Source organism: Chelonia mydas, chromosome 1 (assembly GCF_015237465.2).
Source record: "Chelonia mydas isolate rCheMyd1 chromosome 1, rCheMyd1.pri.v2, whole genome shotgun sequence".
In the NCBI taxonomy this organism is placed as follows: domain Eukaryota; kingdom Metazoa; phylum Chordata; order Testudines; family Cheloniidae; genus Chelonia; species Chelonia mydas.
In genome coordinates, this window is record NC_057849.1 from 224,963,041 (window position 1) to 224,990,731 (window position 27,691).

The 27,691-nt window shown below is 43.9% G+C and overlaps 1 protein-coding gene across 17 annotated transcripts in view; it reads left to right on the forward strand.

Moving 5' to 3' along the window:
• PHF21B (PHD finger protein 21B) overlaps positions 1-27,691 on the forward strand; it is a 206,892-nt gene that overhangs the window by 77,439 nt on the left and 101,762 nt on the right. For 2 of the 17 annotated variants that reach the window (XM_037914598.2, XM_037914606.1), the window contains one exon: positions 2,152-2,212. The exons of the other annotated variants lie outside the window; for them this stretch is intronic. In XM_037914598.2, coding sequence (XP_037770526.1) covers positions 2,152-2,212 — 61 coding nt within the window. The remainder of the gene's footprint in view (positions 1-2,151; positions 2,213-27,691) is intronic. 17 annotated transcript variants of the gene reach the window in all.

The window sequence follows — 27,691 nt, forward strand, 5'->3', positions numbered from 1 at the left end:
CATCCTCAGTCTGTCATAACAAGAGGTGTGTGTAATCTTGTTTTAAGATGCAAGAGGCAGGTGCAAGACATATACACTCACTGTGTTTAGTCTTGTAGGTGCCTACGCCAAAATACCCTGGAGAGGGCGGGGTTTTTAGACCTTGAGAAATTCAGTATTCAACCAAGATCACATTATACAAGCAATCTGGCAGCAGTGTTTTACATCAGCAACCAGGGAATAAGAGCAGGGTCAGACATCTAGTGTCAGCTAGCCATCACTCAAAATTTGAAATTATACAATGTCCAATGAGACCCTCCTTTTTAAACCTTAATACAGAAGGAAGAAGGATACCTTTCCAGACGCTCTCAAATGCATCATCTCAGTGATTTCAAGACTTCATAAACTATTGAACCCGATTTTCTTTGATAAGAGAGAACCTGAATCAAGTGGCCATCAGCTGAACTAGACGCATCAGCATTTTATTTAAGAAAAGGGTTAAGTAGTGCAGTGACAGTAGTCACATGCTTCCGTCACTTATAGAAATTATTTATAAATTACAGAGATTCCATGATTTTAGTAGACTTCTCCAGAGTGATTAGAGAGACAGGGTGGGTGAAGTAATATCTTTTATTGGGCCAACTTTTGTTGGTGAGAGAGAAACAAGCTTTCCAGCTTACACAGAGCTCTTCTTCAGGTCTGGGAAATGTACTTGGAGTGTCACAGCTAAATACAAGGTGGAACAGAGTGTTTAGCATATTTAGCTGTGGCACTCCAAGTACATTTCCCAGCCCTGAAGAAGAGCTCTGTGTAAGCTGGAAAGATTGTCTCTGTCACCAACAGAAGTTGGTCTAATAAAAGATATTGCCTCACCTACTTTCTCTCTCTAATATTCTGGGACCAACATGGCGACAACAACAGGGTGGGACAGATCTAGTTTCCTCCTCGGGTGGATGTGGTTACAGGAGAACTCTCAGATACAATCATTCTGAATGAAAGAACTTTTATCAATTTCAGCTTGGAATTTCTCACTTAAAAGGAGTTACTTATCTTTAAATAGAATGTACTGAAAATAGACTTATTTTCCCGTCTGATCTCCTTTGAGAGTTTGAGCCAGATCACAAATGTCACGGTTGTCAGCAGGAGTTCTGCCATAGATTTCAGTGGGAGCTGCATTAGGCCCTTGGTTTATTGTAATACTTAGAACCAGGCTTACATGGGAAAAGATGCAGGTTTTATATTATGCTCCTGAGGCCTGTGCACCTAATAGTTTTGCCTTGAGGCAAGAATCTTTACTAATCAAGCTATGAATTGCTCTCCTTTTGTCACTCATTGGAGACCTCAAGAGCCAGGCATGTGGATCATTACTTGATGTGACCTTCCAGAGAGTACAGCTGATGGGTAAATAACTCTCCTTTTTACATAAAGAAGTGGCACTGAGATTCTGATGTAACATTAGGATCTTCAATGGGAGAACTTTTAGGTACATAAACATTACACAGGTTGTCATCAAATGCAGTTTGTCTTCAGATGAGATTTATGTGAACATGAATTGGTTCTTGCATAACGGGACTGGACAGTTAACAGCTTTCTTGTTCAGATCCTGCAGATGTTCACTTCTGTAGCCTAAATGTAGAACAGTTTTGTTTGTTTGTTTTTATTTTTTCCCCTCTTGGGAGGAGAATCTTTGTTTTAAGACCTAATTTTACATAAAACATCTTTAGTGTCAGGACTTAATAGAACTGGTAAATCACCATCTAATATAATAATATCCTAGGCTAGTTAGTAAAATTGTCAGAAAATGAAGTAAGCTCTGGTCTTGGAAAGTCCCTGCAGAGCACATATAACACGAAAGGCTGACTAATAAAAATTCTTGTTTGGCTAGTAATTTTTCAAAGCATTAATACTGTAGCTAGTGTGTTGTGACTTCCACCTTTAGCGCCCTGAGTTATTGTAACTCTGAGAACACACTGTAAGTAAGTTATAGATGTGAGCATGTTCATGAAGATCTTTGTTTCCCTTCGTTAAAATGAAAAATTCCAGATAATTAAGAACCTGACTTCTGTTGCTAAGGAGGTATAATGGTTAAAGGTGGATATGAAAAATGACAGAGTATATAAACAAGGACACATACTTTGAGATAAATCTTATGTTCAAATCTATCCTTTTCAGCTCCCACCTAAAGTCGTATCACGCTTCTATAGAAGGCTGCATCATTCTCTCTGAAAAGCAGGTAATATGATGCACAAACCAAACCAAATCTCATTAACCATTATAATTTCCTTTGGTGGTATGTAGTTTGCATTTCCTTGGTAAAGAGCATTAGCTGTCAGGCTTTTTAAATGCCTTATGATAAAAATGCCAATTGCAGACAAGCCAGTCCACTCTCCTTTTTTCTCAATATGCATCAGTCTTATGGGTGCTAACACATTTTTAATTAGATGTTCAGATTTAACTACAGGAAATTAAAGTGTGTAGCTTTTGGAGATTTTAGGGAGGGGAAAAAAGGAGGTTAGATTGGAGTTCTATTGCATTTTTGCCTTTTTTTATTATCTACACAAAATACTAAAGGCTAATGTTGAGATTTTTAAAGCATTGCAGACAACTGAGCCACACATTTTAAGGCAGCGGGGCGGAACTAGGAATAGCATTTTAAAAATTATTTCAGAAATTTTTTTACAAGAGGTTTAAAGTACAACAGTGCTAATTTTGAGCATATGAGGTAAATAATCCTGGGCAGGGTACTCAGCTAGTATAAATCGGCATAGGTCCTTTGATGTCAGTGGAGCTACACCATTTACTCCAGCTGAGGATCTGGCCCTCATTTTCTAATAGTGGACTTGTTTGTGCTCCCACTGCTGTTAATAGGAGTTTTGCTGTTGAGTTCAATGGGAATGGAATTGGGCTGTAATTCACATGCTGATCTCTCTAAGTACACAGAGTCTGAAATCAGTTTTATTTTAACTACCATTGTATGTACAGTAGGAAAACTACTACAGAATTCAGTTCAGCTAATGCTCTCTTTTTAGTGTGGGGGTGGAAATTACCTGAAAAATTGTTTATGGTCAGTGAGCAAGAGATGAGATGAGACCTGAATAGGGCTTTGTACAATTAATTATCTTTTCTGACCATTTGTGTTAATCAGGAGAGCAATATACTGGCATAATTTATCTCTAACTGAGCTTTAAAGAGTTATGTGTAGTCCAAGTCAGAATGGTTGAGCCAAGCAATCCAGTGCTGTATCTTGAGTGCAGTTTTGCTTTTAATTGAATGAGGAATTTATATATTGCAGTTTCACATTACTGTATGTATCATATTTTTTTTTTTTAGTAAACTTTGTACATAGCCTGTTTCTGTCTCTGCCACTGACTTCTTGTTTGACCTTAGGCAAGTCATTTTGGGCCTGATCATGTGGGAAGTTTATGTAAGCTGCTGAGTTCCCTCAACTCTCATCCACTTCAGTGGGAGTTAGATTGCTTAGTGGTTTGCAAACGGTACTCATTACCTTACAGAGTCAGGCCCTCGATTGTTCCTTGCCCAGTTTCTTTATCTGCAATACGGAAATATTAATAATAATAAATTAATACTTGTATACCTCTAATGGGGTGTTGTGAGACATAATTCATTAATATTTGTGAAAAACTTTGAAATACTAGGAAGAAAATCGCCATAATATCGTAAAGTTTGTTATTGTTGTTTTATTATCATTTTGGTACTTCCTATGAACCACACATAACCAGACCATCAAGGTTTTAAGATAATATAGTGCTGCTTCTAGCATTATTTGTTAAATTGGGTATTGACAAAGTTAAATGACAAAGGGCATGACTCTAATTTATACTAAGGCTCCATATACCACTATGGCAGTAAAGAAGCCTTACAGTGGGCATAAATATACTTTAAGGCCCCTTTCTACTGTTAGAGTGGTGCAAATGGCCTTAGTATCAATGAGAATTCAGGCCAAAGAAGCCACATACAAGTTCCAAGAAATGCATTTGAGACAGGTGGCTCACTCTTCAGGGAGGAAAGGGCAGGAGACAGGAATTCTCAAAGCCCATCTAAGTGACACCTGGGTAAGCAGTATACGCTGCAAGACTTTACTACGTAGAAACCCTGCTGCTTTACTGCCATACTTATTGCCTCCAGTCATGTCCCACTGGGTTTCAGTATGCAGAGGCCTTTATCAGGGGCAGAACAAAGGATGACAGGAAAAGGGAAAGGAAAGGCAAGGAAGAAGAGGCATATATCAGGAAGAGACAAAGCAGTTTGAATGTTAAACAGTGGCATTCATGAGGCACAGAGGTTACAATTGGTGAGCAGCAAGCAAAACTCCACACAGCATAATGTGCAATCAAGGTGCCGGGTGAAAAATCAAGCTTACTTGCGGAGAGATTTGTCATAATTATTTCTAAAGAATGGTTTTAAACAACTGTGTATTTGTTTGTTTGGTTTTTTTTGCAATCTCTGTGCTCCCTTTGTGTGAGTGAGATGGAATATGTTATTCTGTATTTTTATTAGTGTCATAATCACAGGGAGGAAATAGGATATGTTGAAGAGTTAATTCTCTCTTTGATGGGATCTTAGGGACAAAACTAGATAATAATTATGAGTATAATGATTATTAGCATTAGAGTGTGAGGGAGATGGGGAGGGGGAAAATTTTTCGCCATTTTTTCACTAAAATTTTGAAAAGTTTTGGAACATTTTCAACTGACTCTCTCTTACTATTCCCAGACAAAAAGTATGTTAAGATGGATTTAAGGTAGAGTATATGTATGAGTAATTTGAGGTAAAAATCATCCCAAGGATGTTGTAATTATCCCCAAACAAGCATTATAAATCCAGGAAATTCAGAGTTCAGGTTAACCTTTTAAAAGTTCCAGTCAAGTTCAGGTTATTTGGGTGCCTTAACTGTGCATTTCCATAATTTAACTCCTTCCTACAGTGACATCATGCTGTAATATTACAGTTAAGCATAATAATATTTGCAGTGTTAGATTACTTTAAACTGAATTTTAAAGACACATTAGATTTTTTTTTCCAGGTCCCCTTCCCCCCCATTGGTGTCACTATAGGATAGAGTTACAGTTGTCTGAGTGCTGCTGTATGGTTCATGCTATTGACTGCAAGTTGAATGGTTCACAAAACCATCACCATCCATGATTGGATTAAGGATGAGGCCCCTAACTTTACATATATAATTGAGACTCTGTGGGTGAGGCTGCATCTCCAGTATGAACCCACACACTGGGTAGTACATTCAGCATGAACTGAGATGGGATCGGGAAAGTGGTGTTATTGTGTTTTGATTTGATGTTAAAGGTAGGAAGTTTTGGCCCCACAACTTGATCTGATAGAGTGAGTACACCTTGTATATGAGTCCTAGCATGGATTTAAGATGGAACTAGTATTGCTGTGAACGTTGCCCTGCTACATTGATGAGGCACTAAGTGAGCAGATGGTTCCCTGAATGTTGGCTCCATAGCCTTTATCAGAGGACACAGGCATTTCCAGTTTTTGGCTATGATAGAGAATTTGGCCAGTTTTTTCCCATCCCTACAAAATCTCCTCTTCTCCATTCAGAGGACTAATTTCATTGGTATATCTCTTTTCACAGAGGGTTTTGACCAGTGCTGTGTATAGTCAGGTTCTTGGGTGTAAACTGAGAGGTTGTTATGCCTGTCTCTGTACACACAATAATTTTTGCTCTCCAAATTCACTACCCAGCACAGACAAATTAAACTTTTCTCTTGATCCTGTACTTCTCTCATGTGAGCTATAATTTTCTGCTGCTTTCTTCACCACTGCTGAGATTTTAAGCTTTATAGATTTAAAGATGGCCAGTGGCCACTGTGTAGCTTATTTTAGAGCAGACACTGAGAAATAATGAAAGCAGATTGCCGAGTGAAAAGGAGCAAAGTGGCTTGACCTGTTTGTTCTAAGGAGAACACTGACAAGTCACTAGGTGATGTCTAACCAAAGCCCAATAGTATAATATTAATATCACCTCCATAAATTTACTCTATACACTTGTACCGGTGTTCTATTTTCTTTCCTCACTGCATTTCAACATTTGGGTTGATAGTGTTAGGGATCGTTTATTTTGTGTCACAACTCCCAGATCTGTTTTCTGCTTTCTGTTCTACCTCACCTTTCCATTTACCTGATATTCACTCTTCAAATTTTTTGCTCCTTGTCTTATTTTGTATTTATTTGTGCTGAACTCCAGTAGCTGTGTTTAGTCCAAATCCTTAAACGATCTCAATCTTTCTGCAACTGATTGCATTGGTGTTTATTTCTTGCATCTCTCACTTCAGTGCAAGTTCTTTGTAGCTTGATCAGGAAGTCTCAGTCTTCTCTGTTAAGTCTGCTTCTGTTAAGCTTGTATTAGCTTGCAGTCGTCCCCCATTATTAGAGAGCCTAAAACTAAAATGTACTTTCGTCCTGATTAGACTTGCTGTTATCCTAGTTTTTCATTATTCTGGTTTATTAACATTGGAAGGCCTGAGAAAAATGCAGTAAGACAATAGAGGACCTTGTAATGTGATGACTCGGATGCAGACACAGCAGGCAGAGCTGCAGAAGATTAGAAATGGTAATACTTGTAATTAGAAATTCTGCAGTGAAGTAATGTTAGTTAGGAACTCACTAGCGGAATCTAAGTACACAGATTAGTCTATATGGTGTGGAAATAATTAAGTCAAGCCAAGTGTTTCACCATAAGGCTATCTCTGGAATCGGACCGTGGGATCGATCCAGGTTTCAAATTCTAGGTACAGCCACAGAAGCCGTCAGCACCCACAGTACATGTGAGTATGCCCCAAAATATAGTATGTGACTGCTCAGTCCCAACTGTAGCATTCCTGAATGGAGTATAGAGCTTCCAAAAGGTAGGTCTCCTGGGACTGAAATCACATGGTCAGTCAGTCCCCCTATATATATTCTAAAAGGCACAGCATAAAAAGCACTAGGGGAGGGACAAAAAGGCGGGGCATGTGACCTCCCCACGTGACCACCCACGTGACTCCTCCCCACCTCGCACTCTCCCTGTTCCCTCCCCATGATCCACATCCATCCCACATTACCAAGGGAGGGGGGTCTGTCCTCCTCTCGCTGCGCCAGACTTCTGCTATACAGACCTCAAGGAACGAGGACTCAGGAGATGCAGCTGCGTGAAAGGGCCGGGCTGGGGGCGGTAGAGCTGTGCCAGTGTAGCTGCTGGTGTGGGGCTGCCCGACAGCCCCATGTTCTGCTCCTTTTGCAGCTGCGGTTCCTGGGAGATCCCAATGAAGTCAATGGGGGTTTGGCCATTGACATTAATAAGAGCAGATTTGGGCTTTTAGATTTTAAAAGAGCAACGCTACAGGGTGTCCTTCAAAACAGGATTGTCTTTCTGTGCATGTGGGAAACTAACCTATACACTTGATACGCCAAGTACTTTTGTAGATGGATGGAAATATTGAAAGACCGTGGACACCTTAGATTACATCGATAAGCTTAAAGATAATAAAACAATTTAATTTTGCTAGTGTACATTAAAAAGCTCTACCTTTCTTCAAGCATTGGAAATTCAGGCTATTAGTTATAAGTTTTGAAGAAAAGGGTGCAGAGTTGTTTTTTATTAGTCAAGCTACAAAAACATACCAATCATTTAAATTCAACTTCATAATCAATCTCTGAGCAATTTGTATTTGCATAAATGATGTATATTGATCTGAAAACTATGCTAAAGCATATCCAGAATCCATTATCAAGTTATATCCTGGTTTCACCTCCACTGAAGATCACTCTATTTTTAAGACTGTAATTGACATAATTAGAAGTATTGATTCAATTTCAAATGCAGCAAGTTAACTGTAAAAGTGCCAACAGGCTTAAAAAATAGTCAATATACTGTTGGTTTGCTTATATGGATGAATCTTAGTTTAGAGTGACCATTTTTTTTTCTTTTTCTTTCTGTGAAGTTTTAAATTGTTTCTCTTATTTTGGATGTGGACTTTACATTGAAATAGTGATGTCCTTCACTTGCATGTAATTTGTTTAGTGTCAGAGTCCTTGAGGGGTCTGTGTATGGAAATGAATATCATAAAATAATTTCTGGTAGCATCTTGGAAGAGGTACCACAACTGGAAAAAAAAATACTGGAGGTAAGCAAATGTCTTCAAGGTAGAAGATTCTGTGGGTATAAAATAATTCTTGAAAAATGGGGCAGCATTACCTTTTAGCTAGGACAAGGAGTTACATTTTGTACTGTTTTATGGCTAAAATCAGGCAGAAAATTCAAGTAGTTATATTCCAGTATTAACCAACAAGCAAGTATGTGTGTGCATGCACGTGCGCAAGTGTATACAGGGGCAGGGGGTGAGTGATACATAGTGGCGCTTGGGTAAGTGTAAAAATCCATCAATAGCACACAAAGGTCTCCATAGCAGAATCAAGGGCCTTGAGTTTACAGTTTAAAAAAAGCTTCTCTGTAAGAAGTCTTTTAATTAACACATTGATTACTCAATTCTTCTTTTGAAGCTGTAGCACAGCAACACTCTTCTTTCACATAAAGCTTTTGAAAAGTTCACTTGATGGCAGTTCTATGTAGTACTTAAAAAGAATGGAAGAAACAGGCAATGTTACTATAGATCTCCCTGGAGAAAATGCCCAATCAATTCATTCCGACAGTGGAAAACAGTGTAGGTTCTTTCAGTGATTCTAAAACTACAAAAGGCGTTTTCAACTATATTTAGAACTCCAGGATCTTTTTTTCCCCCTAGTACACTTAAGTAAAAATCTGAAGCTTACTTTCAACACATTATACATTTCCAGTAAAATGTGCTGTTCCTTCTAAAAATACACTGGCGGAAGGGAACAGAACATTTAGTACCACTTAACATTAACTAAAAGTTGGCTGTATACATAACACTACAAATATCTTTCTGAGGCTGTTGTTTGGAGCTGTTTATGTAGCAAGATGCATGTCTTAATAACAGTTCAGTGTGGGCTATATTAAAGAAGTTTGTACCTTCTCGTGGGACTAGGTTTAAAATTAGTGAATAGTGCTGAGGTAGAGAGAGAAAGAACTTGACTTATGTACAGTTTATCACTGGTGTATAGATCCTTGTTTTGTAATGTTATTGTATATGACATTTTGGTAGGCATGACATTTTGAGGCTTGTCTGCCTTTTTTTTTTCCTTGCTAAATTTAGATCCTGTGTATTTCCCTGACACCCTTTAAAATCAGGTACTGTTTTTTCACAATTGTCAGTGGTCTCCAAAGAAAGATTAAAAAGGACATTAGATACTGCTTTTTCTGTGATTTGGCTCCTGTTTCCTTGGAATTGAGTATATATTAAAACAGTGTAGCATGAAAGCTGCTCTTGGTAGCTCTGCCTTTCATTATTTCTAGTATTGTATTTTGGTGCTTTGGATGTTGTATTAAAAACACAAAGTCCTCTTTGTGAAGGTTAAAGATCCCATGTACATTTTGCAACAGAAGGTTGTTTGGTCCTTGACCATATTTCTTCTTCTCACACTGTTGTGAACTATATCTGTATACCTGGCTTTTGCCATCTGCTCCAGAAGGGGCTCCAGTTCAGTGAGGTGAATGTAAATTGGGCTAAATCCTGAAGGTCTTGCTAGACTGTACTTAGTTCTTTCTTAGCCAAGGCTGAGGCACTCTGATACCATGGTGATGAGCACAGTATAAAATCCTAGTCAGACAGGTATGTTTGATCTTCTCCACAGAGGGCTGGTCACCTCCTCCCCATGCTGTGCTGCCCAGTGCAGTAGTCTGGGAGCTGACCTTGTTCGTGAAGACAGAGGCAAAAAAAGCATTGAGTACATTAGCTTTTTCCACATCCTCTGTCACTAGGTCGCCTTCCTCATTCAGTAAGGGGCCCACACTTTCCTTGACTTTCTTCTTGTTGCTAACATACCTGAAGAAACCCTTCTTGTTACTCTTAACATCTCTTGCTAGCTGCAACTCCAGGTGTGATTTGGCCTTCCTGATTTCACTCCTGCATGCCTGAGCAATATTTTTATATTCTTCCCTGGTCATTTGTCCAATCTTCCACTTCTTGTAAGCTTCTTTTTTGTGTTGAAGATCAGCAAGGATTTCACTGTTAAGCCACGCTGGTCGCCTGCCATATTTACTATTCTTTCTACACATTGGGATGGTTTGTCCTAGTAACCTCAATAAGGATTCTTTAAAATACAGCCAGCTCTCCTGGACTCCTTTCCCCCGCATGTTATTCTCCCAGGGGATCCTGCCCATCAGTTCCTTGAGGAAGTCAAAGTCTGCTTTTCTGAAGTGCAGGGTCCGTATTCTGCTGCTCTCCTTTCTTCCTTGTGTCAGGATCCTGAACTCGACCATCTCATCTCGCACTGGGCAGCACAGCATGGGGAGGAGGTGACCAGCCCTCTGTGGAGAAAGAAGTGGTACGGGACTATTTAGAAAAGCTGGAAGAGCACAAGTTCATGGGGCCGGATGCGCAGCATCCGAGAATGCTAAAGGAGTTGGCGGATGTGATTGCAGAGCCATTGGCCTTATCTTTGAAAACTCATGGCGATCGGGGGAAGTCGGTCGGGGGCTAGATTGTCGGGCTCAACGGGTAGTGATCAATGGCTCCATGTCTAGTTGGCAGCCGGTGTCAAGTGGAGTGCCCCAGGGGTCGGTCCTGGGGCCCGTTTTGTTCAATATCTTCATAAATGATCTGGAGGATGGTGTGGATTGCACTCTCAGCAAATTTGCGGATGATACTAAACTGGGAGGAGTGGTAGATACGCTGGAGGGGAGGGATAGGATACAGAAGGACCTAGACAAATTGGAGGATTGGGCCAAAAGAAATCTGATGAGGTTCAATAAGGATAAGTGCAGGGTCCTGCACTTAGGATGGAAGAATCCAATGCACCGCTACAGACTAGGGACCGAATGGCTAGGCAGCAGTTCTGCGGAAAAGGACCTAGGGGTGACAGTAGACGAGAAGCTGGATATGAGTCAGCAGTGTGCCCTTGTTGCCAAGAAGGCCAATGGCATTTTGGGATGTATAAGTAGGGGCATAGCGAGCAGATCGAGGGACGTGATCGTTCCCCTCTATTCGACACTGGTGAGGCTTCATCTGGAGTACTGTGTCCGGTTTTGGGCCCCACACTACAAGAAGGATGTGGATAAATTGGAAAGAGTCCAGCGAAGGGCAACAAAAATGATTAGGGGTCTAGAGCACATGACTTATGAGGAGAGGCTGAGGGAGCTGGGATTGTTTAGTCTGCAGAAGAGAAGAATGAGGGGGGATTTGATAGCTGCTTTCAACTACCTGAAAGGGGGTTCCAAAGAGGATGGCTCTATACTGTTCTCAATGGTAGCAGATGACAGAACGAGGAGTAATGGTCTCAAGTTGCAATGGGGGAGGTTTAGATTGGATATTAGGAAAAACTTTTTCACTAAGAGGGTGGTGAAACACTGGAATGCGTTACCTAGGGAGGTGGTAGAATCTCCTTCCTTAGAGGTTTTTAAGGTCAGGCTTGACAAAGCCCTGGCTGGGATGATTTAACTGGGACTTGGTCCTGCTTTGAGCAGGGGGTTGGACTAGATGACCTTCTGGGGTCCCTTCCAACCCTGATATTCTATGATTCTATGATTCTATGATTCTAAGTCCCAGACGACTGGAAAAAGGCTAATGTAGTGCCCATCTTTAAAAAAGGGAAGAAAGAGGATCCTGGGAACTACAGGCCAGTCAGCCTCACCTCAGTCCCTGGAAAAATCATGGAGCAGGTCCTCAAGGAATCAATTCTGAAGCACTTAGAGGAGAGGAAAGTGATCAGGAACAGTCAGCATGGATTCACCAAGGGCAAGTCATGCCTGACTAATCTAATTGCCTTCTGTGACGAGATAACTGGCTCTGTGGATGAGGGGAAAGCAGTGGACGTGTTGTTCCTTGACGTTAGCAAAGCTTTTGACACGGTCTCCCACAGTATTCTTGCCAGCAAGTTAAAGAAGTAGGGGCTGGATGAATGGACTATAAGGTGGATAGAAAGTTGTCTAGATTGTCGGGCTCAACGGATGGTGATCAATGGCTCCATGTCTAGTTGGCAGCCGGTATCAAGTGGAGTGCCCCAAGGGTCAGTCCTCGGGCCGGTTTTGTTCAATATCTTCATAAATGATCTGGAGGATGGTGTGGATTGCACCCTCAGCAAGTTTGCAGATGACACTAAACTGGGAGGAGAGGTAGATATGCTGGAGGATAGGAGTAGGATACAGAGGGCCCTAGACAAATCAGAGGATTGGGCCAAAAGAAATCTGATGAGGTTCAACAAGGACAAGTGCAGAGTCCTGCACTTAGGACGGAAGAATCCCATGCACCGCTACAGGCTAGGGACCGAATGGCTCAGCAGCAGTTCTGCAGAAAAGGACCTAGGGGTTACAATGGACGAGAAGCTGGATATGAGTCAACAGTGTGCCGTTGTTGCCAAGAAGGCAAATGGCATTTTGGGATGTATATGTAAGGGCATTGCCAGCAGATCGAGGGACGTGATCGTTCCCCTCTATTCGACATTGGTGAGGCCTCATCTGGAGTACTGTGTCCAGTTTTGGTCCCCACCGTACAAGAAGGATGTGGAAAAATTGGAAAGAGTCCAGTGGAGGACAACAAAAATGATTAGGGGACTGGAACACATGACTTACGAGGAGAGGCTGAGGAAACTGGGATCGTTTAGTCTGCGGAAGAGAAGAATGGGGGGATTTGATAGCTGCTTTCAACTACCTGAAAGGGGGTTCCAAAGAGGATGGATCTAGACTATTCTCAGTGGTAGCTGATGACAGAACAAGGAGTAATGGTCTCAAGTTGCAGTGGGGGAGGTTTAGGTTGGATATTAGGAAAAACTTTTTCACTAGGAGGGTGGTGAAGCACTGGAATGCGTTACCTAGGGAGGTGGTAGAATCTCCTTCCTTAGATATTTTTAAGGTCAGGCTTGGCAAAGCCCTGGCTGGGATGATTTAGTTGGGGATTGGTCCTGCTTTGAGCAGGAGGTTGGACGAGATGACCTCCTGAGGTCCCTTCCAACCCTGATATTCTATGATTCTATGATCTGATGACATCAATGGAAGTTCTTCTTCGAGTGTTTGTTCATGTCCATTCCAATCAGGTGTGTGCGCACGCACATGCACGGTGGCTGGAAGATTTTTCCCCTAGCAGCATCCATCAGGCCGGCCTCAGTGCCCCCTGGAGTCACGCCTTCATAGTGCTCAATATAGAGCACTGCCGACCTGCCACCCCTTCAGTTCCTTCTTACCACCAGCGACGGTTGACTGGAACTTCCCTTAGCCCTTTCTTAGCAAGCGTGTTCTATAGTTATCTGTATATAGTTATGTTAGTATCTGTTATTAGTATTAGAGTTCTTAGTATAGAGTTGTTTTGGGTCGTGTCCCCCCCCATTCTGCCTCCCCAGAGCTGTGGTATGCTGCAGTCCCCGGGGTTTAAAAACTGTGTGCCCTGCACAAAGCGCTATTCACACTCTTCGTGTTTACTGTGCCTAGGGGAGGGCCACCAAAAGGATTGCTGTAAGATCTGCCCCGAGTTCCACCCTAGAACTCTTAAAGAAAGGGAACAGCGGGTTAAGGTGATCCTCATGGAGGCAGCCCTATGCCCCCACTCCGACCCTGGCTCAGGGGACCCGACTTCTAATGCTTCGTCCTTGATGAGTCGTCCCCTGACACCGTCGTCAAGCTCGGCACCGAGAGAGGACTCGTCCTGAGATGCTCGGCACCAACACGGCACCTCACGAAGCCCAGCTGAGAGCAGGCACTGATCCCATTCGCTGGTGCCTCAGAAGAAAAAGAAGCCGGACAGCCGCTCACCTCCATCTAAATCCGGAGAAGTGAGACCCCAGACGGGCCACAGCTCTGGATCCCGTACTGGGGCCATGTTGACTCCTGCCCAGGCGAGGCAGATGAGTCCGGTCCCCCCACAGTCGCCAGTCCCTACACAGCAGCTATGGCTCCCTTCGACGCCGGAAGCTTATCAAGCTCCTAGGGACCTCCTGCACCTTACGCTGTTCTCTTCCCCAAGGAGGGAAGAACCTCCAGTGCTGGGGGACCCACCCCGCCCCCAGGTGCAGTCAAGAGGGAAGCCAGCTATGATGTCCAGGCACTCCCCCTCTCCATGTCCCTCGGCACCGGTGCACTCGGACAGAGAGCCTACCCACTCCCTGAGCTCTCGAGGCACCGTGGCTCAGCTCCTCCATGGTCTTCAGTCTCGGAGACCTCGGAATCAGAGTCTGATTCCTATCGCTCCAGGAGAAGCAGGAGCCACAGATCGAGGTCTGGGAGAGACAGGAGAGAGTCCCAGGCATGGCCTCCGCAGTGGCAGAACCCACCACAGTTGCCCTTCTGGACCCCCTGGGCCTTTCTTCTAGGACAGGGAGGGACCCAAGGTCACCGCTTTGTGGCATCTTCTGTGGCCTCGGCCACCTTTGTCCCACCATTGGCTACGCATCTTCCCTCAGCTCCTGCTTAGACACCAACGCCTCTGACAGCAACACTGTCGTTAACTCCAGCACCGGATTTGGCACCAGCACCATCCTCGGCACCGCTGAAATGCCCAACTTCCATGCCGGCACCGTTGTCGACAGCGACTATGGCATAGGCACCAATGGCCCTGGCGCTGATGCCAGCAATGGGCCCTCCGTCTTTGTCGGCGAAGACAAGTGGATTAGAACTGGTTCCATCGATGGTTCCCATCGTACTGATGACAGCGCCAACACTTGGTCTGGTGTCTGCAGCCTCGGCACCATTGAGCACACCACTGGCACCGACGCTGCCCTGAGAGTCTAGAGACCCCCTAGGGTTAGATGGCAGGGAGCATCCACTCCTTATCAGCGTTTCCTCTTCTTCATCACCTGATGAAGCATTGGGGGGTACAGCCATAGCCCTGGCGCTCAAGGACAACAGGGTGCCGCAGCAGTTGCTGTACTAGGCTGCTCAGGGTCTGGGCATTAAGGCTGAAGTGGTAGTCGAGGAGGCTGATCCCATGATGGACATCCTCACCCCCTCAGGAACTTCCCATATTGCCCTTCCACTTATTAAAACCATTGTGGACACCACCAAGACCCTGTGGCAGACCCCAGCTTCCTTGCCGCCCACTGCCAAGCTCAATGAGAGGCATTATTTCATGCCCTCCAGAGGGTATGAACATTTATACTCGCACCCACCCACTGACTCTCTTGTTGTGGACGCTGCTAACCAGCATGAGAGACAGGGCTTTCAAGGGTCCTCCCCAAAAAACAGGGAGGCTAAGCGTCTAGACCTTGTTGGGAGAAAGGCCTATTCTACAGGGGGTCTGCAGCTCCATATCCTGAACCAACAGGCCATGTCAGCAGGTATTCATATAACACCTGTGTGGCGATGGCCAAATTTACGGAGCTCCTCCCGTCAGACTCCTGAACCAAGTTCTTGGCCGTGGTGGATAAGGGGAAGCTAGTCTCCCGGGCTTCCCTCAAGGCCGCATTGGATGCTGCAGATGCCGCAACTAGGATCATGGTGACTGGGGTAGCCATGAGGAGGGGGTCCTGGATCCAAGTCTCGGGGCTCCCCTATGAGGTCCAGCAAACTATTCAGGACCTCCCATTTGACGGTTGACTGTTTTCTGAAAAGACAGGCAAGACTCACGAGCCATCCTCAAGTTATTGGGCCTGCACACTCCCGCCACACAGCAGAGACACTTCCGACTGCAACCTCCTCCGAGATTCCATCAGCAGAACCGACAGGACGGTTCTCGGAGGAGGAACAGAAGTGGCAGGAGGAGGCAACACCCATCCTCGGCCAGGGCTCTGGTCAGCCCAAGCTGCCCTCTGGCCCTAAACAGGCCTTTTGAAGGTACAGTCGAGGACGGCACACCAGATCAAAAACTGGATCTACCCCGCCTTACCTTTTCTTGCTGACTGTCCCCTTTCTACATGGTCCTGTATCGCTTCGGAACACTGGGTGCTCTGCATGGGAGAGAGGGGATACTCCATCCAGTTCTGTGCCCTCCCACCCTTCCACCCCCTTCCCTATCCCTCTTCAGGGACCCTTCTCACGAGCAACTCCTCATCCAGGAGATGCAGTTGCTCCTATCGCAAATAGGTTCCTCAGGAGCACAGGGAAGAGGGCTTCTATTCCCAGTATTTCCTAATACCAAAAGCCAAGGGTGGCCTCAGGCCTATTCTGGAACTGCGAGAACTCAACAAGTTCGTAAAGAAACTCAAGTTCCGCATGGTCTCCTTGGCCTCCATCATCCCCTCACTAGATCCAGGAGACTAGTATGCCACCCTCTACTTGAAAGACACGTACTTTCACATTGTAATCACTTAGCTCCACAGGAAGTATCTCAGGTTTGTGGTCAACGGTACCCACTACCAATTCACTGTCCTCCCGTTCGGCTAGTCAGCAGTATTCACCAAGTGCATGGCAGTTGTCGCTGCGTTCTTGCGGAGGCACCAGGTACAGGTGTTTCCATACCTCGATGACTGGCTGATCAAAGGCCTCTCCAGGACCCAAGTGGAAACTCAGGTCCCATTTATCAGAGCCACCTTCGACAGCCTGGGTCTACTCCTAAACGAAGCAAAATTGACTCTGTCTCCCATCCAGAGGATAGAGTTCGTAGGGGCAGTACTGGACTGGACCCAAGCCAAGAATACCTGCCACAGGTGAGGTTTCAATGACATAATCCAAGGCGTCATGCAGTTCCCTATCACTACAGCGAGAAACTGCCTGAAACTCCTTGGGCACATGGCTGCCTGTACCTATGTGGTGCAGCACATGAGACTCAGGCTTCGATCACTCCAGTCATAGCTCGTGTCAGTATATCGCCCAGCCTAGGACGATTTGGAAAGGCTCGTAACCCTGCCTCACCCTGTCCTCGACTCCCTCCAGTGGTGGATCAACGCTCAGGAGGTGTGCTTAGGAGTCCCCTTCGCTGCCCCGCAGCCATCTCTGTCGTTGGTGACGGAAGCATCAGACTTGGGCTGGGGAGTTTATCTGGGCGACCACAGAACTCAAGGCCTCTGGTCGCAAGCAGATCTGCATCTCCATATCAGTGTCAGAGAGCTCAGAGCGGTGAACCTAGCATGTCAGACATTCTGTCCTTACCTAACCAGGCAATGTGTATCAGTCATGACGGACAATATGACAGCAATGTTCTATATCAACAAACAGGCTCCTCTCCCCTGTGCCAAGAAGCCCTCATGCTGTGGGACTTCTGTGAAGAACATTCAATTCACCTGAAGGTGTCGTACCTCCCCGAGGTTCAGAACAAGCTGACGGACCACCTCAGCAGGTCGTTCCACAGCCAGGAGTGGTCCCTTTGCCCGATCGTCGCAATTTCAATCTTCCAGAGGTGGAGGTTTCCCCTAATAGACCTCTTCTGCACGTGATGCAACAGGAAGTGCCAGCAGTTCCAAAATGACAGCCCGGGCTCCAGCACGGATGCGTTCCTCCTCCATTGGGGAGGTTCTCTCCTATACGCCTTTCCACCCATACCGCTCGTATGGTGCTGCTCAAGGTGCTGCTCAAGATCTGCAGGGATCGAGCTCGGGTCATACTGATACCACAGGCCTGGCCCAATCAACACTGGTACACATCTCTCCTAGACAGGTCTGTGGGAGCCCCAATTACCTTACCCCTCTCCTCGGACCTTCTCACACAAGATCACGGACGTCTCCAGCACCCGAACCTTCAGTCGCTCCATCTCACGGCGTGGAAGCTCCATGGTTAAATCCGTTGGAGCTTTCCTGTTCAGACCAGGTTAGACAGGTCTTCCTTGGCAGTAGGAAATCCTTTACAAGAGCCACGTAGAGTACCTTGCCAAGTGGAAGAGATTTTCAATCTGGTCGGTGCAGTGCTGTTCGCCCCCGACGCTAGCTTCAGTGCCACACATTCTGGACTGCCTCCTCCATCTGAAGCAGGAGGGTCTCTCGTCTTCTATACGGGTGCACTTAGCTGCCATCTCGGCCTTCCACCTGGGTGTGCAGGGCCGCTCGGTATTTGCTAACCCCCATGGTCAGCTGATTTCTAAAGGGACTCGACAGGTTATACCCTCACATCCATCAGCTAGTCCCTGCCTGGGACCTCAACTTGGTCCTTTCTAGGCTCATGTGGTGGCCCCCTTTGAGCCCTTAGCAACATGTTCCCTGCTGTACCTCTCTTACAAGGTTATGTTCCTGGTAGCAATAACCGCAGCCAGGAGGGTGTCTGAGCTCAGGGCCTTGACATCAGAGCCTCCCTACACCATGTTCTATAAGGACAAGGTTCAGCTCAGGCCTCACCCTGATTTTCACCCGAAGGTTGTCTCACAGTTTTCCATCAACCAGGACATCTTCCTCCTGGTTTTCTACCCTAGACCTCATTCCAGCAGCAGGGAGCAGAGACTCCACTTTCTGGATGTCAGCAGGGCGCTGGCCTTTTACATCGAGAGAACGAAACCGTTCAGAAAATCGATCCAGTTGTTCATGGCAGTGGTGGACAGGATGAAAGGTCAGCTGATTTCATCCCAACGCATCTTGTCATGGCTTGTGTCCTGTATCTGTGAGTGCTACGACCTGGCAGGTGTTCCCGCACCTCTGGTCACTGTGCACTCCACCAGGGTGCAGGCTTCATCTACAGTATTTCCTGGCTCAGGTTCCCACCCAGGAAATCTGCAGAGGGGCGACGTGGTCCTACATACATACTTTTGCCGTGCATTATGCGATTACCCAGCAGGCAAGAGACGATGCAGCCTTCGGATGAGCAGTACTCAAACCAGTGGACAGCTCTGACCCCATCTTCTGGACTTGGCTTGGGAGTCACCTGATTGGAATGGGCATGAACAAGCACTCGAAGAAGAAAAAATGATTACTCACTTCTCGTAACTGTTGTTCTTTGAAATGTGTTGTTCATGTACATTCCAATACCCACCCTCTAACCCCTCTGTCCAAGTAGCCATCAAGAAGGAACTAAAGGGGTGGTGGGTTGTCAGGGCTCTATATTGAGCGCCATGAATGCGCGACTCCCGGGGGCACTGAGGCTGGCCTGACAGATGCTGCTAGGGGAAAAATCTTCCAACCACCATGCACGTGCGCGTGCACACACCTGATTGGAATGGACATGAACACACATCTCGAAGAACAACAGTTACGAGACGTGAGTAACCTTTTTTTTTTTTTTTTTTTTGACAGAGTAGGAATGTCAAGTTTTTGCCCGTCGTTTATAAAGTGTTTTGGGAGCCTTTGGGATGACGGATATTATAGAAATATAAAATATTGCCATTGGAAGTCTTTGTTTATTCCAGAGACCAGTATTTTAACTTTTAAAATATCAGCCCAATTTAAAAAAAATAGAACTCCAGTTTCAAAGAGCTATTCTTTATCCTTTTAATGGTCTTGTTGAAGATTCTTTAGGAAGAAATTAGTACTTAAAAATCAGTTGGGGAAAAGACCTCCTTTGAGGAGGAGTTATTACCTAATATATTGTGCCCAAAGGCCCCAGTGCAATCGTGGGACCCCATTATATGCATGTATAGGACAAAGACCATCCTTGTCCTAACTAGAGATAGTGGGGTTGTCCAGGTCAGCATATGTAAATTTGTCTCTATGATTCCATTATATGATGCATGTTTATAGTGTTTGGACTTGGCTATACTCGAAAGTTAATTTGGAGTAAGGTAGGGTGTGAATTTAGAGCACAGTACCTATTCTGAAATATCTCCATGTGTACACTCTTATTCTAGAGTCCTCTTTGTTTATATAGCTGAATCTTACATGCATGCACACACAAAGATTGCAGCACTGAAATAATAAATCCACTATAAACACCAACAATAGAACTAAACTCATAGTGGCATATGTATTAGCTTTACAGACTGCCATTTTGAATGGCATAAAGACGAGTTCTGTACTGTCGAACATAAACATCAGCAGAGATGGGACATTGCAATTCCAACTGCCATGGTGCAAAGTAGTTGTCAGCTATGTCTAATGCCCTTTGGATGATCATATGGTAGAGGATTACAGGTACGAAAAAGGAGCTATTTCAGGTCCCTATCCAGTTGCAGTAAGTGCAAAACTCTGTAGACATCAGTGGGAGCAGGATTAGGTCCTATATAAGGATGAGACCTACTGAGTGCTTTAATTGATTGCAACCTGACAATTCTGCAGAAGTTCAGTATTTCCTTGCAATGATTTAATTTGTTTAACTGTCACATGTATAAATGGCAGGGGCTATTGGTTTCTTGACAGTGTTGTTGTTGTGATTTTTTCAAGTCACAGCAACATGCAGCATGGACTTGCCTAGCAAAATTTAAGCGGTGTGAAAGGTGGAGCTGGCACATGAAAAGTTACCTCTTATTGTATAGTTAAGAAATTTCCTTCACTATGTTACTTAATCCCAATTTAGACGAAGAAGAGTCTTAAGACATAGCGGCTGTACAGGAGATGCTTGTTTGCAGCAACACTTTGTAAGAGCAACTGCTGCTTATGAGCAACATTTCCCCTGGGAACACTTTTCCTCCTGTGAATTGTCAACACTCCCCATAACAGCAACAGCCACTTAGGAGCAACATAGTAAAAGGGCACCGATATGTTGCTACTTATGAGTGTCTACTGTACTAAAAGTTTACTTGTCAGAGTTCATGACTCATGTAGTCAAAATAAGATACTAAGTTTCTGCCTTCTACTACTACCAGAAGCAAAGAGAGACCAGGCAAAGCAGGGGCACCCCAGAAATTTTTCCCCGGTACACGCTGTCTATCCCTCTGGGGCCATCTCCACTGCAGCTGCTGACCCCCCTTGCCTGCTGAGTCCATGCCATGCTTACTCCCCGCCATCCAGCCTGACCTACCCCGGTGCAATGTCACTACACATCCCTGAAAGAGGACACAGGCTATTGGATGCAGGATGAGGCCTGGCAGGCCCCCACGAGAGAGCCCAGAGCAGGAGCTGGCTCCCTGGCAGCAGCTGGGAACAGCAGTGCTGGCCACCTCACGCACAACTGTGCCCTCTCAGGTTTGGCTCCATGGCTCCTAAGTTGTGATGGGGGACTGGCAGAGCCAGACTTGATGAGTGATATGACCTGGTGCATTGGGATCGCAACACCACTCATTTCATTTTGGCTCTCTGGCCCCTCCTTCGTGACAGAGGGCCAGTGGCCATACCTGAGTGGGACAGTGGAGCAGCCAGTGCTGCTGCTTCTCACAACTGCCAATAGTACACACTGTACATAATGTGCATATGGCAGTGGGTGCCACTGCACGGAGATTTGGAAGATAGCGGCCAGGTCCTAGACAAGGGTCAACAAAAAAACAAAGGAATATCTCCTAAGCTTTTGCCAAGCTGGTCTCTCTATCTCAGTCTCAACTCAGACTGCACATTCACAGAGAATGATTCACAGTATGGCCGATTCCAATTTCTTTGGGGTATAGAAAGCAAAGCATCAGTTTCATTACAGGTGGACCCTTTTCTTTCTTCATCCCACCAGACTCCTTTGCCTGCTTTCTCTTTCCTGTTCACTCAGTCTGAGCTAAAATCAACACTGAGATCAATGAGACAAAATATTGATAATTCTGGCATTTGAGTGTAGGAAGGGATATGGCATGAGATGCCAAAACGAATAAGACAGTTTTCTGTAAAATTCTTACCCTTCACTGATTTCTTATGGTTGGTCTTGATCCTCCTTCCTAGTACAATCCTTTTCAGAATAGTGCAGCTGTTTTCCTGTTGACTCTTGGTATTTGCTTTTTTTCCCCTCCTCCTTCATTAACCAGTATTGTACCATCCTCCTTCTCTTCCTGTCCAAGAGACAAGGGAACCAAGAGCGGAATGGAGCATTTTCATTCTAAAAAGTGATCCTGTAAAAATTGTCTCTTGAGGTTCTGTGCTTATTGTCTCTCAGGGTATGTCTACACTGCAGTTCAACAGCCCCATAGCCTGAGCCCCGCAAGACCAAATCTGCTGGCATGGGCCAGTCTCAGGTATTTAATTGCAGTGTAAACATAGCCTCAGGGACTCAAGATCAAATCTGCTCAGTTTGCGGTTGAAAAGAGGGTTTTCCTAACTGCCAGCACCCTCAGATACATCCTTCTTTCTGAAAATGAAGCTGGTTGGTTTTGTTTTTTTGGCTCACATGTAAGCCACAATAACGGTTCTGCATTTGAAACCTGGATAAGAGCTTCCAAAAAAACATCCAGCTCACTCTCCCCAGCTGTATTGGTTCTGCAGTGCAAAGAGGAATAAAGAGTAGGAAATGCTTATATTTGACATAAAGTAATCATGTTGTACTCTAAATGCACTTAGAAGGCAGATTTTTTTTTTTATTAAGAAGGCACTGTTTTTGTCTAGTCACTTTTTCTAACCATGACAGCACTATAAACACAGTTTAGTTTAGTTGTAAGGCATGTCTGCCCTGTAGCACCCCCTGTACATATTTGGGTTTGGGCTGGGACCCCACAAGGGGGGAGGGGTCCCCCACAAACATTCTACGTCACAGTTTTACAGCCCTACAGCCAGAACCCTGTGAGCTCAAGTTAGCTGACCCGGGCCAGCCATGGGTGTTTAATTGAACTGTATACAATACCTTAAGATACAATCAATCCTTCAATACTAACTCTGGGACCTGAGGCACAAAGCTCCCATTAATATCCATGGCAGGCTCTATGCGTGGAACAAAAGGAGAATATACCACTGAGTTATCAATTGTATATCACAATTGCTTCATTATAATCATGAAGACTCATCAACTGTCTTTTCAGAATTTGTGGTGCTTTATAAAGATTACTGTTTCTGTTAAACCATACCTATTTTTGATAGGCCCTACTTAGTGGTATTTTCACCAGCATAATGAATTTAATATTTTATAGTTCTGGGTATCTTGTGGCTAACTAATGTTGCCAATTCTGATGATTTTATCACAAGTCTTGCAATGTTTGGTACTTGGGGCTTTTTTAAAGTCCAGCTGCTCGAATCAAGAGATTGCAAGAGAATCTCTGCTTTCATTTTAACAAAAATAAGTAAGTTTCTAGGCGTCATGGTGTGGAGAAAAGCTTGAAATGTGAATAATATGTGAAGCAAATGCACCCTGAAGCCTCGGAAACCAGAAGGAAAACAATAAGCACCCCAAATTTATTTTTTTATTTTTTTTTATCCCAGGTTTCAGAGTAGCAGCCGAGTTAGTTCATCGGATGAAGTGAGCTGTAGTTCATGAAAGCTTATGTTCAAATAAATTTGTTAGTCTCTAAGGTGCCACAAGTACTCCTTTTCTTTTTTTAATCCCATGATTTTAAAGCCTATCTTCTGATGGTCGGCACTATAGAAGGAGAATTTATTATTGCTGGGAAGCAGAGATAACCATATAGCCAAATCTCCTATTAAATGGTTAAGTCCTCAGAGATAAAGGAAAGGCTCTTGATTGGTCCTGCTGAGTTTTCCATTTTCCAATTCTGCTCTACAGCCTAGTTTGATGTATCTTGTCATGTGTACTTCTGGTGCTTCTGCTTTTCCTCTCAAGCTTTTAGGATAGGATCATGGGAGGAAGCCATCAAATGATCTTATTGTGTGCTCCCAAAGCAAAGGTTTGGACAGGCAAAAAACTGTGTAGCTTTGGCTTAAAAATAGTACATTTCTTTTCTATCTAGTTTTAAGCACTCATTACCCAAAACAAAAGAATTAGACACTGTACATAAGGCAATTCAACAATTTTAGGAAAAGCTGGGTCCAGTGAATCAGCAGCAAACCCCCAGCACTGAAACCATTCCATTTTAAGTGACTGTAAGAAGGTTTCAGGGAGGGTGAAAACTAGAAGTACATGATGAAAGCATGGTGGAGCTGCCACCTTTTAGAGCTCAGGAGTAAACCCTCTTACTATGTCATGTGCACCTCAGCCAGGTATCCAAAGGCGGGGGAAGTATATAGGACCAAAATATTATCAAGCCAGAAACTTTGTGCCTCCACCTACCACACACCAGCCCGTAGATACATTATTAAACACCAGGCTGTGGGGTGACTTGAAGATCTTTTGGCAGAGTGATGTGGTGCCATGTAACCAGTCAGAGTTTAGGTCCCTAGTGCATAGTCTGGTAAGATGTGACTCTCTGGGGTGCCTCCTTTGCAAATGGATGGAGTGGCACCCACTGATGCCAGAAAGAGATGCATCCAGCTCTGTTCCACTGGCAGGTCAAGATTTACCAATATGTCCCTGCAGCTTCTATCCCACCACCTTTAAAAAGGATCAGGTGGACAGAAAGAGGAAAAAATAAAAATGAAGGGAGGGGAAAAAAACGGAAGAAACAAGACACTATAGTGGGACTTGCTGCTATTGAAAAGATAGTTCACTTTTCCTCTGCCCTTTTAGTTTGTGCAAAGTTTATTGCATAGCAGCACAGATACGTAAAAGATATCATTAGAGACCAATCATTAAAGGGGAGAGAGAGTGCTGTCAAGATGCTCTTTTAATAAAACTGTGTGTATATGTGTGTATTAGCTGTGGGCTATATGGACTAGCTCTTTATGGAGAAACCCATTTTATTTCTCACTGGTTCCTGAATCTTTACACTGGCATTTGGCTGTTTCTTGAAAAGAGAGAGGGTTTTTTTTTAAATAAAATGTTTTATGCTGTTCTTCTTGAGCTGATACACTTTTAAAATAGTCTGTGACTAGCAAAATCAAACCCTTAGCAGCAAATTGTGAAGGATTAAATCTGGGAACATAATATGTCTAGAAACAAAAGGTCATTATTACTCACATTTCTTCTATTGTTGCAGATTTTGTTAATGTTTATCAATTTATTCCTCTTCTTTAGTTTTCAAATGTTTTAAACAGACAACTAGTTTTGGGATTTAAAAGAACTAAGTATCACAGAAATTAACAAAACTTAACATGAATAGATATGTTTTTCTTGATGTTTTCTTTTAAAACATGTCAATGAAAATTAAAAAAAACAACACCCAAATCCAATATGCCTGTACATTCTCAGAGGTGCTGGAAGCCCAAACACAACAGAACTGCATGGAAGTGTGACAACAAGGAAGTGAATTGGACTCTTGTTTATTGGTAATAAAGTATTACTTATTTATTGTTTTCTTTATATTGTAGTAATCCTCAGAGATCCCAGTCACAATTGCGGCCTCACTGTGCTAGGCACTGTACAAACAGATGTGACGATGCGGTCTCTGACATGAAGTGTTAGAGTCTAATCCTGCAACCATTGCTGGGGTGCATGCTTAAAACCATGAATAGTTCCAGTGGAGCGTGTGGGCCAGATCCTTAACTGGTGTAAATTGTCACAGCTCTACTGAAGTCAAACACCTACTTGCGTGCATAACGTTATTCAGTCCTTAGTCTTCATGCTTAGTTCTTTAAACACATGCGAGTAGCCACACTGAGCCAGAGTGACTTCAGAGGAGCTATGACGATTGACACTAGCTGAGGATCTGTTCAGTGTTTCCATTCACATGAGCACTGGAGGACTGAGCCTCAAGGCTTTGAAGGATCAGGACCTAAGATGACAGGTGTCACACAAAGAGTGGGGATAGATGGAATCAATCAAATATATATAATTTTTGCATAAAGAGAAACTCACCAGTCTAGTTTTGTTGCCTTGTCTGAAGTTCAGACAGTTAATACAGTGTTGCCAGATTTCCAAGTCTAATGGTATTTAGTGTTTTTTCTTAAAGCTCCAGCTACGGCAGTCCTGTGATTGTGTAAGAAGCTAAGCTTTCATATTATATGTGTGTGTGTGTGTAAAAAATATTAAGTAACTTTCTAGTTTTCTTGGTTGCAGAAAAAAAATGTGGAAACTTGACCTCTAAAGGCTCAAAACCCAGGAAACAGATAAAATAACCCAGTGTTTGTTATTTTTCAAACTCATGATTTCTAGCTCAATCTCATGATTATTGTGGGGTTCATGTTTTTTAAAACTTTAATCTGGCAATACTCTATAAATGGTGAGAAGTAAATTTGATTACAAAAATACTTTTAGCTTGAATAATTGATGATACTATTAGTTGATCAGCGGAGGAATTTTTTCTCTTGAGTATTGTGTTGGCAGTGTCCCTTTAAGGATTGTTTATAGTCCTCTTGCATTGTAAGACAGTTGGATATCTTAAAATCTGGAACAAGCGAGGATTTGTAGAAAATCTTGGGTCCTTGGCCAATTAAATGGTACCTGGTGTCCCTGGAGTGGGAGCTATCAGCTTCATTCTCATCTCTCTTCTTAATGAATGAATGAAAGAAAAAAAAGATTTCACTAAAGAGCTGTAGACCTTGCACTGTGCTTCTTTACTCTAGTTGCAGAGCTCTATAGGTAACCAACTTTAGAAAGCACATAGGTAGCAATGGAAATAATAGCAATTGATCTCTCAAGAGTTCTATGCGTAAAAGAAATAATTGCACATATTCATAAATATATTCACATAGTATAATCTAATTATGCAATTTAATGTCCCATTTTTTTTTTAAGATTTGCAAGAGTAATACTCCTTTTACTTACAGAGACATGCACACACAAGGCGTGGGGGAGGATTTCAATCTAGTTCTTCATTCATGCACTGGATCAGTTTGAAAGTAATTCTGGATGTTGATTTCCAGGATCGGAGAGACTAGTGGTCTATTTTGAGATTTGGACACTTGATACATTTTGTAAGTCTCTTATTTTGAAAAGTAACTTGACTGCTGCAGCCCCTCATAGATAAGGCCCTACCAAATTCACAGCCATGAAAAATGTGTCACAGACTGTGAAATCTGGTCTTTTGTGTGCTTTTACCCTATACTTTACAGATTTCACAGGGGAGACCAGCGTTTCTCCAACTGGGGGTCCTGACACAAAAGGGATTTGCAGGGGGGTCACAACGTTATCTTAGGGGGGTCGCAGTGTTGCCACCCTTATTTCTGTGCTTCCTTCAGAGCTGGGTAGCTGGAGGGTGACAGATATTGGCCAGACGCCCAGCTCTGAAGGCAGCCCTCTGCCAGCAGCAGCATAGAAGTAAGGGTGGCAATATCATACCATTCAGAGCTGGGCGGCTGGAGAGTGGCGGCTGCTGACTGAGCGCCCAGCTCTGCAGGCAGCAGCACAGAAGTAAAGGCAACACCATACCAGGCCATCCTTACTTCTGCGCTGCTGCTGGCGGCGGCTCTGCCTTCAGAGCTGGGCTCCCTGCCAGCAGCCACAGCTCTCCAGCTACCCAGCTCTGAAGGCAGGGCTGCCACTAGCAGCAGTGCAGAAGTAAGGGTAGCAGTACCGCAACTCACCCTTACAATAACCTTGCAACCTCCTCACAACTCCTTTTTGGGTCAGGAACCCTACAATTACAACACCGTACATTTCATGATTTCAGCAATTTAAATCTGAAATTTCATAATTTTAAAAATCACATGACTGTGAAATTGACCAAAGTGGACTGTGAATTTGGTAGGACTCTCCTCATAGATGATACAAGAGCTGATTTGTAGGCTGGATGATAGATTCTGGACCTTGAAAGGACAACTTAGTACTCAGTTTGCACCCCTCTGGAGAGCATTGGTTTATTTAAAGGCTGAAGTTAGTTGCTAGATTGCTTAGCTTGTTTTTGACTTCATAGATCTGTAAGAATCAGTGAAGAAGCATAAGGTCTGTGTGCCACAATGAAGCATATGGAGTTTGTGCAATATCTCCTTGTGAGGAAAGCAGTTAAATAAGCTGGTGATTCACTGCTCTTTCTTTAGAAGGTTGCTCTTTGCAAGGCTTCTC